The 23,417-nt window shown below is 39.8% G+C and overlaps 1 protein-coding gene across 6 annotated transcripts in view; it reads right to left on the reverse strand.

Moving 5' to 3' along the window:
* Positions 1-23,417, reverse strand: part of LOC140732326 (partitioning defective 3 homolog) — an 838,958-nt gene that overhangs the window by 330,224 nt on the left and 485,317 nt on the right. For all 6 annotated transcript variants that reach the window (XM_073054817.1, XM_073054816.1, XM_073054819.1 and 3 more), the window contains 3 exons: positions 12,766-12,891; positions 12,038-12,420; positions 1,608-1,747 (listed from right to left, as the gene is read on the reverse strand). In XM_073054817.1, the coding sequence (XP_072910918.1) occupies positions 1,608-1,747; positions 12,038-12,420; positions 12,766-12,891 (649 nt within the window). The remainder of the gene's footprint in view (positions 1-1,607; positions 1,748-12,037; positions 12,421-12,765; positions 12,892-23,417) is intronic.

The following is a 23,417-nucleotide window of genomic DNA, read 5'->3' on the forward strand; positions in this document are numbered from 1 at the left end:
TCCCACTGAGATCTTGGGAGTCCCAAGTTCCCTGAAAGTGTCTGTACAGGATTTTAAGCTGGCAAGGCGACAAATGGCGTGCTTGATTTTATTAGTCAAAGAACTGAGCTCAAGAGTCATGACATTGTGCTGGCCTGAAGAATCACATTGAGTTCCAGTAGCCCCATTATAGGAAGGAAGTGGACGCTTTGGAGAGGAAAGGTCCTTCCGTTTCATCCAACATCCCAAAGACACGCGGTTAGGGTTAGGGTTATGATAGCGCTGAAAAGTACAGCGACACGTGCGGGCTACCCCCCGCATTACACACACACTGAGCTGGCCGCTGATGCAAACAACGCTTTTCACTGTATGTTTTGTTGTCCCCATGTAACAAGTAAAGTGAATCTTTATGTTCTACTTGCTTCATCTGCAATTTCTCAGAACAGTGGTATCCAAGTGAAAGTTTGTTTGAAATAACTGGGGTTTTTTTTTGGTTATATCATTCCAAAATATTTTGAACCACTGACATCAAACAGCAACCTGACAAGTTAGATTTACCCTTTCTATTATTACATACATTTTAGTACAATCATGTCTTCTTTATGTTCAACAGATCTTATTACACTGTAGAGGTATGAGAATGCTGTTTATATTTCAATGTATCATAATGACTATGGTTTATTATAAGTATATAACAAAAATCATAAAACTATTTTAAAAGCTGAGGAATAGAAGTTAACAACAAAAATACAAAACTGCATAAGTTACCAGCTAATTATATAATGCACAAAATACAATGCTTCTGTTAAATTTAATGTTACATACACACATTCTCCTCTCTCTCTCTCACACCCCCACCCACCCAATGGCCACTTTATTAGGTACACCAAGTACACCTGCTTGATAATGCAAATATCTGATCGGCTAATCATGTGGCAGCAGTTCAATGCATAAAAGCATGCAGACATGGCCAAGACATTCAACTGCTGTTCAGACCAAACAATCAGATTGGAGAGGAAATGTGATCCAAAATGATTCTGATCGCGGAATGATTGTTTGTGCCAGATAGGATGGTGTTAGTATCTCAGAAACTGCTGATCTGCTGGAATTTTCATGCACGCACAAGTCTTTAGAGTTGAAAGGGAACGTGTGAAAAAAACAAAAACATCCACTGAGCACCAGTTCTGTGGGCGAAAATGCCTTGTTTATGAACGAGGTCCTTGAAGAATAAATGATCAGACTGGTTCAAGCTGACAGGGAGGCAAGAGTAACTTAAGTAATCATGTTATAACAGTGGTGTTCAGAAGAGCATTTCTGAACGCATAGCACATCAAACCTTAATGTGGATGTGCTACAGCAGCAGAAGACCACTAACATACACTCAGTGGACACTTTATTATGTAGAGAAGTTACCTTATAAAGTGGCCACAGAGCATATATAGCTTACATATATATCATGCAAAAAAAATCCCAAATCATGCACACTACAATACCATAATCAACTCTACACATACAACTCTTGTCCATTCGCTCCATCTACAGAATGCTGCTCATGCTTAAGTCACTCATGGCACACAATCATTTTTAAAGTAAAATTTGACAATTCATGAATTTGTGTTTCAACACACCTCTAGAAGGCGGTCTCCTGCCTTCAACCTGCCATCTTGGATGGCTGCACCTTTTGGAAGGATATTTTTCACATAAATCGGTGCTGAACCACCGACGGGGACATCTCGTGATGTGATGCTAAACCCAAGACCTTCAGGACCTGTCAAAGCAACACAGAAATGTTAGTTTGATGTTTTACTGGAAAGGAGATTGAATGATCATTAATAATAGAATAAACATATAAATTTCAGATGGAGGAACTCAAGCTCTCTCTGGAAAAAAAATCCTACAACTTTTGACAATGCATAAAATCTATGCATTGTAGTAGGTCTTTCATATGTTAAATGAAAGGAAAGTGCAAAGCACATTGTTAGCCTTCAGGCAAAATTCAATAAAGTTTCGGAACATATGCAGAAAGTTGTTTGGTTATACTATTGTGTTGTTTCACTGCAAGAGGTTGACTTTTATTTTTAGACATCATAGGCACATGGCTTAGATCACAGCATGCTGCAGCCTTCTTTTACACTCCATACAAATGTCAACAAAATTGTAAAATATCAAGTTACACTGCAATACAAAACCTGGGAAACTATACACAAGAGCCTTGGACATTGCTGTCCATAATCGCCTGCACAATCACCATCAGCACAGGTACACTGCAAGGCTGCGTGCTTAAGCCGCTATGTTACTCATTTTATAATCCTGACTGTGTGGATAGGGACAGTTCCAATGCCATATTGAAGTTTGCTGACGACACCACTGTCGTTGGCCAAATCAGAAGTGGTGACAAGTCAGCATATAGGAGGGAAGATCTGAAAGTCTGGTTGACTGATGCTACAATGGGCAGTATTGCAACAGAGGTGAGTAGAGGAATCCAGGTTCAATTCCCAGCGCTGCTTGTAATGATTCTGTATGTGCTCCCTGTAACCGCATAGGTTTCCTCTGGCTGCTTCCCTTTCCTCCCACAGTCCAAAGACATACTAGTTGGTAGATTAATTGGTCATTGTAAGTTACCCCGTGATTAGGCTGGAATTTAAGGATTGCTGGGCGGTGTGGTTTGAAGGGTTGGAAGGGCCTACTTTGTGCAGTATCTCAATTACAAAGAAGTAATTGGATGCAGCCCAGTCCCTCACGGGTAAAACCCTCCCCACCATTGAGCACATTTACAAGGAGCGCAGTTGCAGGAAAGTAGCATCCATCATCAAAGACCACCACCATGCTCTCATCTCGCTGCTGCCATCAGGAAGGAAGCTCAGGAGCCTCAAGTCTCACACCACCAGATTCAGGAACAGTTATTAGCCCTCGACCATCAGGCTCTTGAACCAGAGCGGATAACTTCACTCACCCCAAAGTGAACTGATTCCACACTTTTAAGGACTCTACATCTCATGTTCTCAATATTTATTTATTATTATTATTTTCTTTGTGCATTTGCGCAGTTTGTTGTCTTTTGTATATTGGTTGCTTTTCTATCTTTATTGAGTCCAGCTTTTCATTGATTCTATTGTGTTTCTTTGTACTTAATGTGAATGCCCGCAGGAAAATGAAACTCAGGATAGTATGTGGTGACATTTATGTACTTGATAATAAATTCACTTTGAACTTTGATTGCTGAGGCCCAATAAGGTTACAAGAACTATAAAAGGTGAGTTAGTGATTAAGTAACAAATGTGCTAGAAAAAGACGGGTAACACAGCAGTGTCACGGTTAGCGTAACATTTTACAGCGATCGGACTTCAATCCCTGCAGCTATCTATAAAGAGATTTTATGTTGTCCCTGTGACCATGAGTTTCCTCCAGGTGCTCCAGTTTTCTCCCACATTCTTGTATATTCCAAAAATACAAGTTTGGCTTCGTAAATGTTGGCACCAGAAGCATGCTAAAACTTGTGGGCTGTCCCCTGCATATCTCAGTATGCACTGGTCATTGACGCAACACATTTCAGAATCAAGTAACATATCACTGGCATATGTCATGAAATTTGTGGCATCAATATATAGCACTACATAGTAATAAAACTATAAACTACAGTAAGTATGCATGTATATAAAGATAAATAAGTAGTGCAAAAGAGAGGGGAAATGTACTGACAAAGTATTCATGGGTTCACTGTCCACTCAGAAATATGATGGCAGAGGGAAAAATGTTGTTCCTGAAATGATGCGCGTGCCTTCTGGCTCCTGTGCTTTCTCTTTGATGGTAGCATGAGAAGAAGGCATGTCCTGGGTGATGGGGTCCTAAATGACACACATCGCCTTTTTGAAGCTGGATGCTGTGGAGGCTACTGCCCATGATGGAGCTGGCTCAGTTTGCAACTTTCTGCAGCTTTTTCTGATCCTGAGCACTGGCCTCTCCATACCAGACAGTGATGCAACCAGTTAAGATTGCTATCCACAGTACATCTGTAGAAATTTGGAAGTGTCTTTGGTGACATACCAATTCTCTTCAAATTCATAATGGGATGTACAGTGGCATGCAAAAGTTTGGGCACCGCTAGTCAAACCTTCTTTTAGTGTGAATAGCTAAGCGAGTAAAAGATGACCTGATTTCCAAAAGGCATAAAGTTAAAGATGACACATTTCTTTAATATTTTAAGCAAGATTACTTTTTTATTTCCATCTTTTACAGTTTGAAAATAACAAAAAAGGAAAAGGGCCTGAAGCAAAAGTTTGGGCACCCTGCATGGTCAGTACTTAGTAACACCCCCTTTGGTAAGTATCACAGCTTATAAACACTTAGAGTCTTTCAATTCTTGTTTGGGGGATTTTTGTCCATTCTTCCTTGCAAAAGGCTTCTAGTTCTGTGAGATTCTTGGGCCGTCTTGCATGCACTGCTCTTTTGAGGTCTGTCCACAGATTTTCGATGATGTTTAGGTCAGGGGACTGTGAAGGCCATGGCAAAACCTTCAGCTTGCGCCTCTTGAGGTAGTCCATTGTGGATTTTGAGGTGTGTTTAAGATCATTATCCTGTTGTAGAAGCCATCCTCTTTTCATCTTCAGCTTTTTTTTTTACAAATGGTGTGATATTTGCTTCTAGAATTTGCTGGTATTTAATTGGATTCATTCTTCCCTCTACCAGTGAAATGTTCCCCGTGCCACTGGCTGCAATAGAAGTCCAAAGCATGATCGATCCACCCCTGTGCTTAATAGTTGGAGAGATGTTCTTTTCATGAAATTCTGCACCCTTTTTTCTCCAAACATACCTTTGCTCACTGCAGCCAAAAACTTCTATTTTAACTTCATCAGTCCACAGGACTTGTTTCCAAAAAGCATCAGGCTTGTTTAGATTTTTTTTTACAAATTTCTGACCCTGAATTTTGCGGTGAGGACACAGGAAAGGTTTTCTTCTGATGACTCTTCCATGAAGGTCATATTTGTGCAGGTGTCGCTGCACAGTAGAACAGTGCACCACCACTCCAGTCTGCTAAATCTTCCTGAAGGTCTTTTGCAGTCAAACTGGTGTTTTGATTTGCCTTTATAGCAATTCTACGAGCAGTTCTCTCGGAAAGCTTCCTTGGTCTTCCAGACCTCAACCTGACCTCCACTGTTCCTGTTAACTACCATTTCTTAATTACATTATGAACTGAGGAAACTGCTACCTGAAAACACTTTGCTATCTTCTTATAGCCTTCTCCTGCTTTGTGGGCATCATTTATTTTAATTTCCAGCGTGCTAGGCAGCTGCTTAGAGGAGCCCATGGCTGCTGATTGTTGGGACAAGGTTTGAGGAGTCAGGGTATTTATAAAGCTTTGAAATTTGCATCACCTGACCTTTCCTAACAATGATTGTGAACAAGCCATAGCCCTAACAAGCTAATTAAGGTCTGGGACCTTGGTAAAAGTTATCTGAGAGCTCAAATCTCTTGGGGTGCCCAAACTTTTGTATGGTGCTCCTTTCCTTTTTTCACTCTAAAATTATACAAAACAAAAATAATACACTAATCTTGCTTAAAATCTTGAAAAGAATGTTTCATCTCTAACTTTATGACTTTTGGAGATCAGTTCATCTTCTACTCACTTAACTATTCACAGTAACAGAAATTTTGACTAGGGGTACCCAAACTTTTGCATGCCACTGTAGCCACAGCCATGCCTTCTGAGTAATTGCACCCCTACATGTTGGGCCCAGATAGATCCTCAGAAATGTTGACATCCAGGAACTTGAAACTGCTTACCCGATCCACCTCTGATCCCTTGATGAAGACTGTTGTGTGTTCCCTCGACTAACCTTTCCTTTAGTCCACAATCAGCTCCTTGGTCTGACAGGCATTAAGTGCAAGGCTGTAGCTACAACACCACTCAACCAGCTGATCTATCGCATTCCTGTCTGCCTCCTTATCACCATCTGAAATTCTACCAACAATCACAGAATTCTGGATGAACTCAGTAGGTCAGGCAGCATCTATGGAAAAAAGTACAATCTACGTTTCTGGCCTCCAAGGGGTTTCAGCCAAAAATGTTGACTCTACTTTTTTCCATAGATGCTGCCTGGCCTTCTGAGTTCCTCCAGCATTTTGTGTGGGTTGCTTGGATTGCCAGCATCTTCAGTCTTTCTCTTGTTTGTGTTCTGCCAACAATAGTTGTATCATTAACACATTTAGAGAGGGGATTTGAGCTTTGCCTAGCTACACAGTAATGGGAGTATACATCTTTGATCTATATTGATCGTCAGCGAAGAGTTGCTATTTCTGACCACACAGACTGTAATCTCCTTGTGAGGACATCAAATACCCAGATGCAGAGGGAGATACTGAGGCCCAGGATTTGGAACTTTTTGATCAGAATGGAGGGTTTGATTGTATTGGAAGTTGAGCTGGAGTCAATAAACAGCTATATGACATAAGTATTGCTACTGTCCAGGTAATCCAAAGCTGAGTGGAGAGCCAACGAGATTGCATCTGCTGTTCTTCCCTGGCACTGATATGATGGTTGTCCTTTCGACTGTAGCAGTGAGAGATCGAAGACGTCCTTAAACACTCCAGTTAGTTTGCACAGGTTTTCAGAGCCCTACCAGGTACACCATCAGTGGATGATGCCTCTTAAGGGTTCACCCTCTTGAACGATGTTCTGACATTGGCTTCTGAGACAGAGATCACAGCATCACCGGATGCTGCAGGGATTTGCATAGATGATTTTTTATCACTGTATGTTTCGATATGATTGGTACAAATAAAACTAATCTTTTTCTTTGTAAATCTTTTGTGACTGCAGAAATAATGAATTACCCAAGTTGTTAATTCTGGGAAATAAGGAAAAGTTTGAAGGAAAATTTAAATGCAACTTATTGATCTTAACAATTGGACAGGGAATGAATAGGAGAAGATGAAGAGGCAGAAGAAGTGCTTCAATATTTTGTTTAGTTTTTGAAAAGGTTCTGTAACTTATATTAGATGCAGAAATTCAAAAATAGCAAATGCCTTTGCACAGCTCAAAGATTTGCAAGCTATAAAGTTCAGTATCTGACCTTTCAATGAGACAAATGAATGACAATTACCCTCCATCATGGCAGGTAAACATCTCATGTTGACTGAAATGGATCAGTGACCTTATTTAATAATTAGAATGAATATATATGAATTTCTGGCAAGATGATTGCCTGCATGAAATACCAATGGAAAAACTCAAACACGGAGCATCTATAACAATTACAAACATTGCTTGAGATGTTTTAGTCTAAAGCAAAGTCCTTATTATTGTTTAACAAGCATGTTCAAAATTGATATGAGGTATATTAGGAAGACATTTGAACAAGGATTACTGTCACTCACGATGAATTTATTTCAGTCAGCTGCAGATTCTGCTACAACTAAAATTTATTTTGATTTTTAAATATGTCATTCGTTTTCAATGCAATTGCCCGTTGATAAAAGTACCTTTTCCATCTGGCCTTTCTAAGCTTTTGGATGAAATTAATTTGGACAACATCAGCCCAGTTTGCAGTAATTAAGCACCAATACCAGACTGCAGTTCAAATAGCCACAAGAACGCCAGTACTGAGAGAAAGGAATGCTCACACGCACACAGCGGGTGATGTCATTTTGAGGTCTGAGTGAAGGCGAATGCCATAGTTAAGCAAGATCAGAGAAAAGGGGCCAAGCGAGATAACAAGATTCGTATCTCTAACAAAGTCATGGATTTGCACGCCACCTGAGAAGTGTTCTAGCATTGCAAAGCTGGAACAACAAACAGAATTCAGCAGCCATCTAGCTGAGATAACAGGACAGGTGAAAAAAATGGGTCACAATTCAAAGTAACTTTATTGTCGAAGCACATTTATGTCACCATATACAACCCTAAGAGTAATTTTCTTGTGGGCAATCATAGTAGATACAAGAACCACAATGGAATCAATGAAAGACTGCACCCAGCAGGACGGACGATAACCAACAAGCAAAAGGAAACCAAACTGTGCAAATACAAAAAGAAAGAGAAGAAAAAAATAATGAAAATGACAATAAATAATTAATCAATAAATATCAAAAACATGAGATGCAGAGTGCATGAAGTTGAGTCCATTGTTTGTGGGAACAATTCAGTAATAGGGTATGTGAAGTTATCTCCTCTGGTTCAAGAAGCTGATGGCTGAAAGTTAGTAACTGTTCCTGAATCAGGTGGTATGAGTCCTGAAGCTCCTGGACCTTCTTCCTGATGGCAGGAGTGAGAAGAGAGCATGGCCTGGTTGGTGGGGGTCCTTGACAACAGATGATGCTTTCCTGCAGTAGCACTTCATATTCATTTGTTAAATGTTGGGGAGAGTTTTACCCGTGATGGACTGGGCCGTATCAACTACTTTTTGTAGACTTTTCCATACAAAGGCACTGGTGTTTCCATACCAGGCCATGATACAACCAATCAATATACTCTCCACCACGTATCTATACCGTAGAATTTGTCAAAGTTTTAGATGACAAGTCAGATCTTTGCAAACTTCTAAGAAAGTAGAGATGCTGCTGTGCTTTCTTCAGACATGACTAGGTAGATACTCTTTTGATCCCTAAAAGAAATTACTGTGTCACAGTAGCATTACAAGTGCACAGATATAAATATTAGAACAGAAGAAAGAATTAAAAAAAAGTTGCCTCAAACAATCTAACAGGAGGGGGTCATCACTTCCCCAGCTATAGGTTGACTCATTACAGGCAGTCCCCAGGTTACGTACGAGTTCTGTTCCTGAGTCCGTCTTTAAGTCGGATTTGTACGTAAGTTGGAACAAGTACATCCGGTATTATTTCGCGTCAGTTAATCAAACACTTGTCTTAGTATATAGTATATATTTTACCTTTCTATGCATATAAAACACTTAAGAAACGTACGTATTTCAATAATTAAACCACTGCATTGCTTAGTAATAACTGTAGCTTTCTTCGGGGCAGGGCCTTTCACATGCTCCATTATTCTAACTTTATCCTTTAAAAATTTTCCGATCGTTGACCGACTGTAGCCTAACACTTTTCCAATGACCGATGGCGTTTCACCTCTTTCCAAACGCTTTATTATTTCCACTTTATTTTCAAGTGTGATCACTTCCCGTTAATGGAACAGAAACACTGCGGGCGGCGGGTCCTGAGCTCCGCCGGCTCCCAAAGTCCGCTGGGTCCAAAGGACCACCGCATTGAGACAGGCTAAATGGGACAAGTGGGGGGCTGTGCTGGGTTTGGGTATTTGATCCTCCACAATATTCCACGTGGGAATTTAAACTGGAGGTGGCAGTGTCTTTTTTTTTTACAAGGTCGAGTTGTGAGCTTGACATCAACCCGGCACGGGAGCGGTCTGTCACTGGATCGAACTCAGAAACCTCCATTCTCCAGCCTGGCACTGATCTCAATGTGCCACCAGCCGACCGGGGGGGGGGGGGAGGGGTGTCAGGGTGAACCTTACTAAGAAAAATTTAAGCCAAATACAAAGTTAAACTCTCAACACAGTGTCAATGGCAACCACTTAAAATAGCGGACCGCATCGCGATCTGACTTAAAATCCATCTCCTTTGTCTTACTGATGTTGAGCTGCAGATGATTCAGCTTGCACTATTTGACAATGTCCTCCACCAGGGCCCTGTACTTATCCTCCCATCTTCCCTGGCATAACTCAGTCGAGTATCTAATTACCTTCATCATAGGCATCTCCCACAGCCCCCCTCTGCACCCATCTCCTCCTCACCTGCCTCTCCCCAGCCCCCTGCACCATATCATTTGCCCCTCAGAGCCTTAATACTCCCCCTCTATCATATCACTCACCCACAGCACCTCCTCCTTCCCTGGAGAGTGTGGGATGAGTGAGGAGGAGGTGGAGGGGTAAGGTTTGTGGGAAGTATGATGTGGAGCAGGGTGCTGGGGTGAAGTAGGTGAGGAGGAAGTGGTAACAGAGGGGAAAGTGGGATAGGACAGATGCCGGTTTTGAAGCTCTGGGCAATCTATCACTTTTACAGTCCTGGCAATTCTTCCATTACTATTTTTATATTGTTGTTAATTTCTCTGAACTCCAGATTAAATCTAAATTTGTCACCCTCCACTTTACTCAATTTTTCTTTGCCTTCTTTTAAGAATGCAAGCACAGATGGTTTGTTAAATTTCTTCATCATTTGCCCCAGTATAATTAATGTGCTCTTCTTTTCTCATACTGTATATGGACAAAAGTGCTTACCATCAGTTAGCTGATTCATACCAGCCTATATTAACATTCTGCTTTTCCCTTCCTTATCATTTCCCTTTGTCCTCCTTTGCTGAATTTAACATTTTTCCCAATCCTCACTTTTACAGCATTATAAGCTTTTCCCTTTGATCATTTTCCATGTTTAAACCCTTGTGATATCCACAGCTGGACCAGTCTTCCTGTTGGGCTGTTTTGCCTTAAAGCGATAATGTATTACTTGCAAACTGTGTATTAATTCTTTAAATGTTAGCCAGTGGCAGTTTACTGTCATATCCTTGCATGTGGTTTTCTAATCTACCATAAACAACTCCAAAATATCAATTTTTTTTTACCACCACTTTAATTACTCATCCCGCTCTCAACTCTAACCCCCTGCCCTGTTCCAAAAAGACTGAAATCAAATTTAAGGAACTGCACCTCCTCTGACTGGATTCATGTCAAACTTCAAAACTCAAGACTGAATTCAACTATTTTAGGTTACCAGCCATTCCAATCCTATATCACACATTTCTTGCATTTTGCGTTCTTTTCTACTTGTCTGCTATTTCAGATTTCACGTACCATATTGAAATAGCTCTCAGATATACTTTTTATTACTATCTTACATTTACCATGGTATTTCAGGTGAGAGCACCATCATTTAAAGAGGTCAATCCTTCCACATCACTGTGAGCCCTTTGCTTTTTCCCCAGTCCCTGTGCCCTTCATACTCTGTAGCTTTAAACTTGCTGCATTCATAATTTCTCCACCAATCCTGATGAAAGATCACCCACCCCATTTCTCTCTGAACTGTTAAGTATTCCAAATTTTTCTGTTCATATTTCAGGTTTACTTCTATGCTTCTCACTGCCTCACAGTAAAGCAGCCACCATATTCAAAGACCTGCCTCCCACCAATATGAGACATTCCCATTCTCCCCTCTTCCATTGAGCAGAAGATATAAAACCTGAAAAGCACAGAACACAAGGCTCAAGAAAAGCTTCTACCCCACTGTGATAAGAATGGTCCCCTAGTGTGAGAAAATGGACTCCTAACCTCATACTCTAACTTGCTACGACCTTGCATCTTTTTGTCTACCTGCACCGCATTTTCTCTGTCGATGTTACACTTTTACCTTGTATGACCCCAATGCACTGTTCAATGAGTTGATATAGATGAACAACAGACAAATCAAGCTTTCCACTCTACTGTGCACTGTGACGTTAAACTAATTCCAATCCCAAGGTTTCAAGCATCTGCTAGTATCAAAGCCAGCAGAAATATATCACACAATGTGGAAGTCATTGGGACGCGAAAACAGAATGAGGGGTAGTTACTTATTTTTCTCACTCCTTTTGCTTCAGACATCAGTTATTGCAAGTAAGATTCAAAAACACTATTACATCTTGATGTCCTCAAGATTGAAAATCATATGTCTCAGGTTAATGTATCAAATTAGTTATGTAACAGCGCTACTGATGTCGTTCAGGCAACAAAATCTACATCTCTGCTGATCTGGGCTATTACTGGAGCTATTATGGTTAACTCTTTAATTGTCACCAGAATTCAGGAACCATTAGGAATGAGTCAAAAGTGCCATCATTGCCAATAATATCAACCTCTCATTAACCTGCTTGAGAAAAAGCTGTTCATTTACTGAATCCTTAATGCAGCCATTTGAATTAACCCTTGCCAACTTAAAAATGTTTATCTGTTCAATTCACAAAATGTCTCTGTATCTTTCAATTTATTGAACAGAAGCAAAATCTCTTCAATAATAAGTTTTTAAGTGGTACAGCTTTAAGGCACATATCACTCTCTTACCTTTCTTCAGCTGAATATTGAGTTTCTTCCCAATTTTTTTGGTGCTAAAGCTTGTGGTAGGTGTAGAACTAATTCTTTGGGGTGTCAGGTTCTGGCCTGTCGGAGGTTTTGATGCTGAATGCTGATTGTGAGGTAGGTGAGAGTAAGAAGCAGTCTGATCTGCCTCATTTGTTGTTCGAGACAATCTCTGGGGTGTTTCATCAAGACTTGAGTTAATAGCACTCTTTCGATCATTGCCCTGAGTATCCATATTGATTCGATTGGAATAGCTGACATTTTTATCACCCAAAGGAACTTGTTCATACTGCTCTTTATTTGCTGCAGGGACCACGTGGAACCAAATAACATGTGAACGCATGGCTTGGCGAAACATATGTTGCGCTCTGGTATTAAGAAAGAAATTAACAAATTAAACCCATCAGTCTTGATAGAGATTATTAACATAATTATAATCTTTAATTACACAGCATTGAAGGCTTTTTATGTAAATGCACCAACTCACTAAATATTAAATTGATTGAACTTTTATTTACATGTGACATTTAATATTTATGTACGCTGAGAGATTAGCAGTAAGGTACCAGTTCATGCACATTTTTAAAAAATGAAATTATATTCAAAGATAAAAGATGGTGCCATAACTTAAACCAAACGAGATACAAACTATGTATCCACCTTGTAATAAAGCATAGGAATAAGACTTAAGTATACACCATCAAAATACATACTGTTCAAACCGTATATTCCGCAAATCACCACCATTTATTTTGACGATGCAGTCATTCTCATTGAACAGTTTTTCCCGCTCGGCTTTACCACCTTTCTCCAAACGTTTCACGAGTAACCCTAGGGTCCTACAAGAAAATAATCACAGATCTTCATTTAACCCTTGAATTATACAACACATAAAGTACTATGCAAAATTATCTCCTGTTATAGCAATATATTTATATTAACATTCAGTTTGGCTATTGAAAACCATGTTTCATTAATAAAGATTCCAATGTGGCATTCCAATGTGGACACAAAGCTTAGGTTAGTCTATGACAAGTACATTGAAATATATTAAAACATCGATTACAAAAAATCTGCACTTTGTGTTTACCTTTAAAATGTTAAATGCCGCACCAAAGTGATAGAATTTCCATTTTATTCCAAAACACTGTCTGAAATTAAACACAAACTAAACACAACCTCATTCTGTTTGTTCTAAAAAATACTGATAATCATTGCTGTTCTGCAGCTTAATTAAACTTAGAATTTCAAACCAAGTTAGTGAAAAACTCTTCAGACCTTCATATCGTAAAATCAAAAAACACAGAGTAGCAGAATATTCAGTTCACTTCTTGTGAGGAAAGGCTTCATTAACAACTAAACTTGTGGAATACAAGAAATATTCAATTAAGTCAAACTCCAAGCCCACAGCACATCTTAATAGCAATCTGTGTTTTTGGAGGTGTTGATTTTTAATTAAATCAAGATCACAACTGCTTGTACAGGTGGGCATAAAAGATTGAAGAGCATTGTTAAAAGATTAGGACTTCTGCAGGTGCTCAGATAACATTTTTTTTTCTTGAAACACCCTCAAAATGGATCAACAAGATAGGCATTCCATTTGGTATTTTATTTACTCTAATTTATGCAATTCATAGCTTCTCAGGGGTTTGGGAGACATCCTGAAGATACAGACATTGCATCTGAGCCAAGAGTTTCTTTGCCATTTTATTTTGTTTTAATTATTTAGCTATCAGTCTTCTGCATATTCAAAAAATACTAATTTCTTTTCGATCACACCAATTTAAATCTGAAGAGGAAAGCAAACACTTACTTAAAGTGTTTGAGGCCATTGCTCAGAATATATGTATTGAATATTCTATTGAATGTATTTTGCACTGTAGTAACAATTTCTTTGTTTTGTGGCTGCATGTGGGAAGATGAGCCTCAGGTTTGTATACTCCATGCATACTTTGATAATAAATGTACTTCGAATATTAAACTTCGACAATTTATTTTCTACACTTCAAAGTAATTAATTACTCTCAATGCAAGCAGTAAATGAGTAATGGACTATTTATTCATTTTGTTGCTTGTCACATGACATGGGCAATTATGGTCTTTCCACAACTATGATTGCTCCTGACAAATTTTTCTACAGAAGCAGTTTACCATTGCCGCCTTTTGGGCCATGTCTTTACAAGACGGGTGACCCCAGCCATTATCAATACTCTTCAGAGATTGTCTGCCAGGCGTCAGTGGTTGCAAAACCAGGACTTGTGATATGCACCAGCTGCTCGTACACCATCTACCACCTTGTTCTCATGGCTTCAGGTAACCCTGACCGGCTGGGGGCTGGGTGGTGTAAGCAGGTACTACATTTTGCCCAAAGGTGACCTGCAGGTTAGCGGAGGAAAGGAGCACTTTATACCTCCTTCGGTAGAAACATACCTCCACCCCGCAAGTATGCATAATGGATACCTATGCAAAATATATAGAATAGGTAGCTCTACCCACCTGCAAGCTGACAAAAATTTGGGGAAAAGGAATGCGTGTGATTACCAAAATTTACAAAGAGAATTTTTTCAGTTTATATGGAGATTGGTTAGTGTATAAAGTGCACTAAGGCTGGTTCTGGAAGAAAATTAATATTCAAAGGGATCTGGGTGTATACCTAAAAGGAAAGAATTTGCAGTGTTTTGGGTAAAGGATGGGGCAGTGGAACAAACTGGACTGCCCTTGCACAGTGTTGCTATGAATGACAAAAGGGCTCGTGTTTGCATTTTAATCACACTGGGATTCTGTGAAAATTTGGAGGGGCAACGTAAAGCCCAGTACAACGAAGGAGCTATAAATTTATTGTAATAATTTATTTTTAACATCTTAATATTTGGCACTTTGAAATTTTGCTCAACACTTTACATGGAAGATTCCTGAACTCTTAATTCAGTTAGTATTTGCTATCCTGTTGAATTACTTTAAACTAGTGCAGCAGGCAGCTAGTGTTACAGTTTAATTAGTGTAAACTATATCAAGTCACTTTTAACAATTCTCACAAATTATTCCTGCTGACAGCAGTTAGTGCCAGGAAATTGAAACATTTTTTTAAATAAGGCTTAGAATTGCCTGAGGTAGACTACAAGCCTTAAAAAGAGTGAGTCACATAAATTAACTGCCTATCCAAAGTAAAGTGATTCCAGTTCATCTTCATAAATGATGACATGAGGTAAATAGTACGATATGTGATAGGAGCACTACAGTGAATGATTGCAAGCTGGGATTGCAGCAATACTTGGGATGTTTCTCACAGTTGGATGTTACACAGCATTTGTACACATCACTACCAGTTTAATCCACCTCAATACCTTATGGCTATCAATTCAGGCTGTCAAGTGCAATTTAAAGAATGGTGATTCTGGAGAAATGCAGGTGAACCAGCTGCAGTCACCCACATGATGTTCCCAAATGTCTTTCTGCACTTGATTCAGACACCTGCCTGCTACATGTGCTTGAGGCTTCATTAATCTTCAAATTAAACTAATATTGTACAAACATAAAGGACTTAATTTGTGTGTAATATGTCTTTGTGAAAGTAAACAAGAATAATCTGAAAAATATACAACTTCAATTTACATCAATGCCACTGTTAAATTAATTAAGTTCATTTATTGTGTTGTACCATGGTATGAAATGGTCAAAATATAGAATTAATAAATGAACGATGGAATACTATTTAATTATAAATGTTGGCTAAAGGTTATCTCATCTGAGAGGATTTCATGTTCAAGATGGTGATATGGTAACAACCTGCATTTACTCTTCCTCAATGCAACTAAATATCCCTCAATAACATTCTGTCTAAATCACATGCCCACATTAGAAAGATTCTTAATACTTATTCTTCTGACTTCAATGAAAGCGTCACCAAAATTCTTCATAAAAATGGGCGCATGTAAATATATCACATGGGAGGAAATTTATTCTGACAAAAAGGCCAAGATAACAGACAGAAATATTATACAAGGCACAACAATTTGTAAATACACATCATGAGAGAGCAATGAGTAATCAAAATTAGTCCTGTGGAGACTTAGGGAACATAGAATTTATTCCTGACAAGGTAATGCATTTTGGACAGTCTAATATGTGCAGGATCTGCGATGAATGGTGGATCTTTGAGTACTGATATACAAGTCCAACGATACCAGATCAGGAAGATACAGGGTCTCAGTTCAACACGTTGAACTGCCTCTGCAGGTGCTGCCTCACCCACTGAGCTCCTCCAGTGGGTGCTGTTTGCACCAAATTCCAGCATCTGAAGCATCTTGTACCTACATTTAGTTAGTCCCTGCCTTTCCAAGTGTATATTAACTCTGGACTTAAGAAAATTTTCAATTAACTTTCCTACCACTGGCATTTGTCTCACATGTAAGTATTAACTTATCATTACTGTCCTTTTCAAATAAAACTATCAGGGATCTTGGTCCCCACAAAAACCCATAATAGCTCATTTTTAAGTTTTATCATGTTCCAAAACTTAATCAATCTTCTCCATGAATTTTTCAACTGCCCTCTTAATTTTAACCCCTATATTTTCTATCCCCCAAAGGGCTTTCTATTTTCAGTTCTCTGTATCTGCCATTTAATTCCTTTTAGTTTTCTTTATCAAATCTTTAATATCCCTTGGCATCAAGAGTTCATTACTCTAGTTCATAGTGTTCATCGAAGCAGGCCCTTCTGCCAAACAGGATCAAAGTTCAAGGTACATTTTTTATGAAAGTATGTATACTATGTACATCCTCGAGATACCTCTCCTTACAGGCAGTCACAAAACAAAGAAATCCATTTTTTAAAAGACCATCAAACACCCAATGTGCAGGAATTTTAAAAAAACAAATATTGCAAACAATAAAAGCAAGCAAAGAAGATTCAGAACTGAAATTCACAAAAGTGAGTCCACAGCCATGAAGCCGGCCATCACGGCAGCCAATCCAGGAGCCCGTTACTTGCAGGTCACAGCCCCAGTTCAGCACAGAGACAATGTGGAACAGAAAGCATCCCCCACCTCTCGCCCTGACACCATGACCTCTTGAATCTGGCCTGGCACTTAAACTGACCAAACAGTAGGCCATTCCTCAATATCAGAACTGGGTCCTGCTGCGCTGATACACTCTTGGGCCCACGATTAGCCACTTTGATTCAGCCCCTACCCAACCATTCCTAATTTGGCCCAACGTTAAAATTGGTTAAAGCTCAGCTTGTTCCTAGCTCTTGGGTCTGGAGCAAAGAGCAAGCTTAACGTAAATCTATTATCAAAGTATGTATTCCACATTAAACCCTGAGCTTCAACTTCTTACAGGCAGGCACAGAACAAAAAAAACACAACGGAATCCACGAAAACGCACACAACAAAGGCAAAAAAACACAAATCATACAAGCAATAAAAAAGTTATCAAATAATACACAGAACATGAACAGTCGGGACCCCAAAGGCGAGTCCACAGTTCAGCGCAGAAGCAGGTGAAGCCAGTCCAGCAGTAGGATGGCTGCAGGCCATAGCGATGGAGCCTGCTCAGCACTGAGGTGAGTGAAGCTGGTCTGGAGCCCAGTAGCTGCAGAGCAACAACTGGTGGTGTGGACCCAAGACTCCTGCACTGCCTGTCCGATGGTAGCAGCAAGAAGAGAGGGAGGTGGGTCAAACCAGACTCAGGTGGAAGACTTTGCCAGAGATGGAGAAGTGAGCTGAACGACAGTTTGTCATCCACATTTGGCCTTGATGCCTTAATATTCTTAATCTGGCCCATACTGAAATTGGCTAAACATCCACTCTTGGATCGTGACGCTTCCGTTTGCCCTGAAATCTGCCCCAGCATCGGCCACTGTGGAGATGGTTACACCTGTATTCCTGAGAGTCCAGTTCACCAAATCCTTCAAAGGACCACAAAAACGTCAGATCGTTCAGACAGTTTGAAGCACGCCTCCCAAAAGGAGATTTCAGACTGAAGATTACAGTGCTTAAGGTCCAGAAGAGGCATATTTAGTAAAATAGTTAGTATTTTTGTGAGCTGCCCACAAAACGTCGCCATATAACTGCAGCATCATCTTGTCAAGGACCCACCAAAGTATTCAGTGGGATGCCCCATCGAAGCCAGTCCCATCTTCCAGCATCTGGCAGATAAGCTTCTGAACCTTTCTATTCTGTGTACCTGTCCAAATGTTCATTTTTAGAAATTGTCATTGCACCTGCCTCAACCAGTTGCTCTGGCAACTAATTCCACATAGTTAATACCCTTTATGTTAGAAGATTCCCCTAAAACAGGATTCCCCAATTAGTTCTCCACAAGGGCCAAATTATGTCAAGCATGCCAAGCCAAGGGCCAAAACGTCCAGGGGTTTTTTTCCATTACATGTTGTTGCTGCTATTGGCGGCGGTGGTGGTGGTGGTGGTAATAATTTCGGCCTGGGATTTTCAAAGCCTGTGTTGTGGGTCACTCAAGAAAAAAAAACACTCTTGAAACAAATTAAGTCCAAAACCAACCATTTAATTATGACTCTAGTTATCACAACTGTCAGCTGTCGCATTGAGAACTCATCTGGGACTTAAAATACATGCGCGCGCACACACACACTATAAACATGGTAGTCTTCACCACTTCTCTTCCACACAGAGTTTAAGTAGTACTGCCTGTTCCACTGTTTCTGTTCTCTCATTTAATCTATTTGTTCTTTTTCATTAAGCTATGTAGCATTTGAAGTATGAAGTGTAGCTATAATGAAATTATCAGTATTATTGTTGTTGTAATATTATTATACCACAATAAGATTGACAAATGGACAAAAGTAAATTGATTCACTCACCAATCAGTGAGAGAGGTGACAGCGACGGGATGAGGCAATCCTTCTGATGTCGGGCCTGTATTCTGTTGTGACACATGCAATGATGCAGCTGTTGCACTCTCTTGTGCAGATGTTGACTTACAGATAGTAGAAACCGAGTGCTTGCATGATGTTATCATATTTGCAACTTTTGTTTGCGTTTATCTGATCTTGCAGGGTAGTTGGCATTAAAACTGACAGCATGCACAGTGTTAAAGTGCCGCTTTAGATTTTCTGATTTGCAGACAGCTACGGACTACATGCATATTAAGCATGTCGGTTTAGCATTGGCATGGCCCGGTAAAATAAAACAAAACTGATCAGTCCAGTCAGATTTGAACTGACGGTTTTCCTGGTCGACTTGGCGCTTTTCGCGCAGGCCATGTTGTTCTGGGTTTAGGGTCTGTGACTTACTGGTGGTAATAATTTGCTTAGATGACAGATTCTCTTCTTAGATGGCAGGCGGGTAGCTGGTACATGCCGCTGTCTAGTTGAGAACCGTAGAGAGCGCGCAGTAGGTCAGACGGTCTACGGGGACGTAGGTCATGTACGGTGTGGGATGAGGTTAAAATAAATTAGAGCAGCGCACGCTTTATTTACATGTTATAACAGGTGCGTTCAAGTGCCAATAGGTCGGCGCGGTCCAGACATCTGGTTCTCGCTGTCCACCTGTTGGGGTTGTCTGCCCTAAAATTTCTCTTAAATCTTTGCCCTCTTACCTCAACCCTATGAACTCCAGTTCGTGATTCCCCAACTCTGGGATAGAGACTGATTGTATTCACCATATCTATGCCCCTCTCATGATTTTATACACCTCCACATCATGACTTCTCAGTCTCCTACAATCTAAGGAATAAAGTACTAGCTTAACTTACACCCTGAAGGAAACGTACTGGCCTTTAGTTGTCATGACTACACTTCTGAAATATTTCCAAGTGTTAGATGTACCTGCTTGCAAGTAGTTACTCCTAGTCAACCTTTGCATTGTCCTGTCGTATGATATTGAAGTTCGCCTTTCCCCGAATTCAAGACCTTAATTTCCAGACCATTCAAATCCATTTCTGAAATTATCTTTGGTAACTTATTCTCAAATGTTCTCCCATTTTCTCCTCAACCATTTACCCAGCTGCTTTCTTAATGTTTAATTCCAGTATTGACCATTCTCTTGCAGTCCCAGGTAGATAATACTTCAAAATGTCTCTAAGGTGCACTTTAACACACTGTAGCCCACCTAAACCTTGCAAACTATGTGAATGCAGGTTAATAGTGGGGAAATTGAAATCGCATAACAGTATCACCCCACAGTTGGCCACCACATCTACATGCATGTTTTCCAGCTGGTTTGGGTTATACGTGCAAATATCCCTTGCACAATCTTCCATCATCCTGGCTTTTTCAAATGCAAATAAGTCAAAGTTGATTAAATATGCTTTGGACTAACTATGGGGTAACTATAGCTACTGAGCTGGTGTTTTTGGACCAACCCCAAATTCCGCAGCCATAGCACTTGAGTCCACTCCTTCCCTGACCACCATCTTGGTTAAATCAGATGGGTCATATCAATGACAACAAACATAAGCACAAACTGACCTTCTGATTTCATAATTTTGAAACTCCCATCTTTGATCTTCAAGTCAATTCAAAGATTGATCAATTCTTTTCTTTTCATCACTTTAAGAAGCCAGTATTCCTGGGATTGGCTTGAGCACCAACATTTTCTCTATCATGTTTCTAGTCAGTTCCAGTAACCATATAACCATATAACAATTACAGCACAGAAACAGGCCAACTCAGCCCTTCTAGTCCGTGCCGAACGCTTACTCTCACCTAGTCCCACTGACCCGCACTCAGCCAATAACCCTCCATTCCTTTCCTGTCCATATACCTATCCAATTTTACTTTAAATGACAATACCAAACCTGCCTCTACCACTTCTACTGGAAGCTCATTCCACACAGCTACCACTCTCTGAGTAAAGAAATTCCCCCTCATGTTACCCTTAAACTTTTGCCCCTTTAACTCTCAACTCATGTCCTCTTGTTTGAATCTCCCCTACTCTCAATGGAAAAAGCCTATCCACATCAACTCTATCTATTCCCCTCATAATTTTAAATACCTCTATCAAGTCTCCCCTCAACCTTCTATGCTCCAAAGAATAAAGACCTAACTTGTTCAACCTTTCCCTGTAACTTAGATGCTGAAAGCCAGGTAGCATTCTAGTAAATCTCCTCTGTACTCTCTCTATTTTGTTGACATCTTTCCTATAATTCGGTGACCAGAACTGTACACAATACTCCAAATTCAGCCTTACCAATGCCTTGTACAATTTTAACATTACATCCCAACTCCTATACTCAATGCTCTGATTTATAAAGGCTAACATACCAAAAGCTTTCTTCACCACCCTATCCACATGAGATTCCACCTTCAGGGAACTATGCACCATTATTCCTAGATCACTCTGTTCTACTGCATTCTTCAATGTCCTACCATTTACCATGTATGTCCTATTTGGATTATTCCTACCAAAATGTAGCACCTCACACTTATCAGCATTAAACTCTATCTGCCATCGTTCAGCCCACTCTTCTAACTGGCCTAAATCTCTCTGCAAGCTTTAAAAACCTACTTCATTATCCACAACGCCACCTACCTTAGTATCATCTGCATACTTACTAATCCAATTTACCACCCCATCATCCAGATCATTAATGTATATTACAAACAACATTGGACCCAGTACAGATCCCTGAGACACACCACTAGTCACTGGCCTCCAACCTGACAAACAGTTATCCACCACTACTCTCTAGCATCTCCCATCCAGCCACTGCCGAATCCATTTTACTACTTCAATATTAATACCTAACAATTGAACGTTCCTAACTAACCTTCTGTGCGGAACCTTGTCAAAGGCCTTACTGAAGTCCATAGAGACAACATCCACTGCTTTACTCTCGTCAACTTTCCTAGTAACCACTTCAAAAAATTCAATAAGATTTGTCAAACATGCCCTTCCACGCACAAATCCGTGTTGACTGTTCCTAATCAGACCCTGTCTATCCAGATAATTATATATACCATCTCATAGAATACTTCCCATTAATTTACTCACCACTGACGTCAAACTGACAGGCCTATAATTGCTAGGTTTACTCTTAGAACCCTTTTTAAACAATGGAACAACATGAGCAATATGCCAATCCTCCGGTACCATCCCCGTTTCTAATGACATTTGAAATATTTCTGTCAGAGCCCCTGCTATTTCTACACTAACCTCCCTCAAGGTCCTAGGGAATATCCTGTCATGACCCGGAGATTTATTCACTTTTATATTCCTTAAAAGTGCCAGTACTTCCTCCTCTTTAATCGTCATAGTTTCCATAACTTCCCTACTCATTTCCCTTACCTTACACAATTCAATGTCCTTCTCCTTAGTGAATACCGAAGAAAAGGAATTGTTCAAAATCTCCCCCATCTCTTTCGGCTCCACACATAGCTGTCCACTCTGATTCTCTAAGGGACCAATTTTATCCCTCACTATTCCTTTGCTATTAATATAACTGCAGAAACCCTTTGGATTTTTTTCACCTTACTTGCCAAAGCAACCTCGTATCTTCTTTTAGCTTTTCTAATTTCTTTCTTAAGATTCTTCTTACATTCTTTATATTCCTCGAGCACCTCCTTTACTCCATGCTGCCTATATTTATTGTAGATCTCTCTCTTTTTCCTAACCAAGTTTCCAATATCCCTTGAAAACCATGGCTCTGTCAAACTTTTAACCTTTCCTTTCAACCTAACAGCAACATAAAGATTCTGTACCCTCAAAATTTCACCTTTAAATGATCGCCATTTCTCTATTACATCCTTCCCATAAAACAAATTGTCCCAATCCACTCCTTCTAAATCTTTTCGCATCTCATCAAAGTTAGCCTTTCTCCAATCAAAAATCTCAACCCTGGGTCCAGTCCTATCCTTCTCCATAATTATACTGCTGCATAAATCTTGCTCTTCATCTGCTTACAATGCTCCAAATTTATTTCCTCACACTTCCAAGCTCCACCCGATATCTATTCCAAAACTCCGATTAGACTAGTTTTGTGTGATGACCAAAATTCCCACATCACATAAAACCTTGGCTTCAATACTCGAGTTCAATCTTTTTCTAAATTGCCCCTGAAAACCGCGTCATTGAGATGTTTGTTTAGCCCTATTAATTTCTTCTTTGTTCATTTGTCACAATCTCCCTGGTGCCTCAAAAAGAACCTTAAAAACCATTGTGTTTTAAACATGCATTAAAAGGTGAATGTTGCTGTAGATGCTGGAAACTGTATTACACTAGATCCAAAAAAGACAAAAGGCAGAGAAGCTTATGAAAAATTTCATGCAACTACTAATTGCAAGCGAAGTTCAGAAGAGAAGCTAATAATTTATTGTACTTAAAATTTTTCAAAGAACTCATGAAAGGCCAATCTGTATCTTTTTATCATTTAATTTCATGGAGAAAAAC

Source organism: Hemitrygon akajei, chromosome 8, assembly GCF_048418815.1.
Source record: "Hemitrygon akajei chromosome 8, sHemAka1.3, whole genome shotgun sequence".
NCBI classification, from domain to species: domain Eukaryota; kingdom Metazoa; phylum Chordata; class Chondrichthyes; order Myliobatiformes; family Dasyatidae; genus Hemitrygon; species Hemitrygon akajei.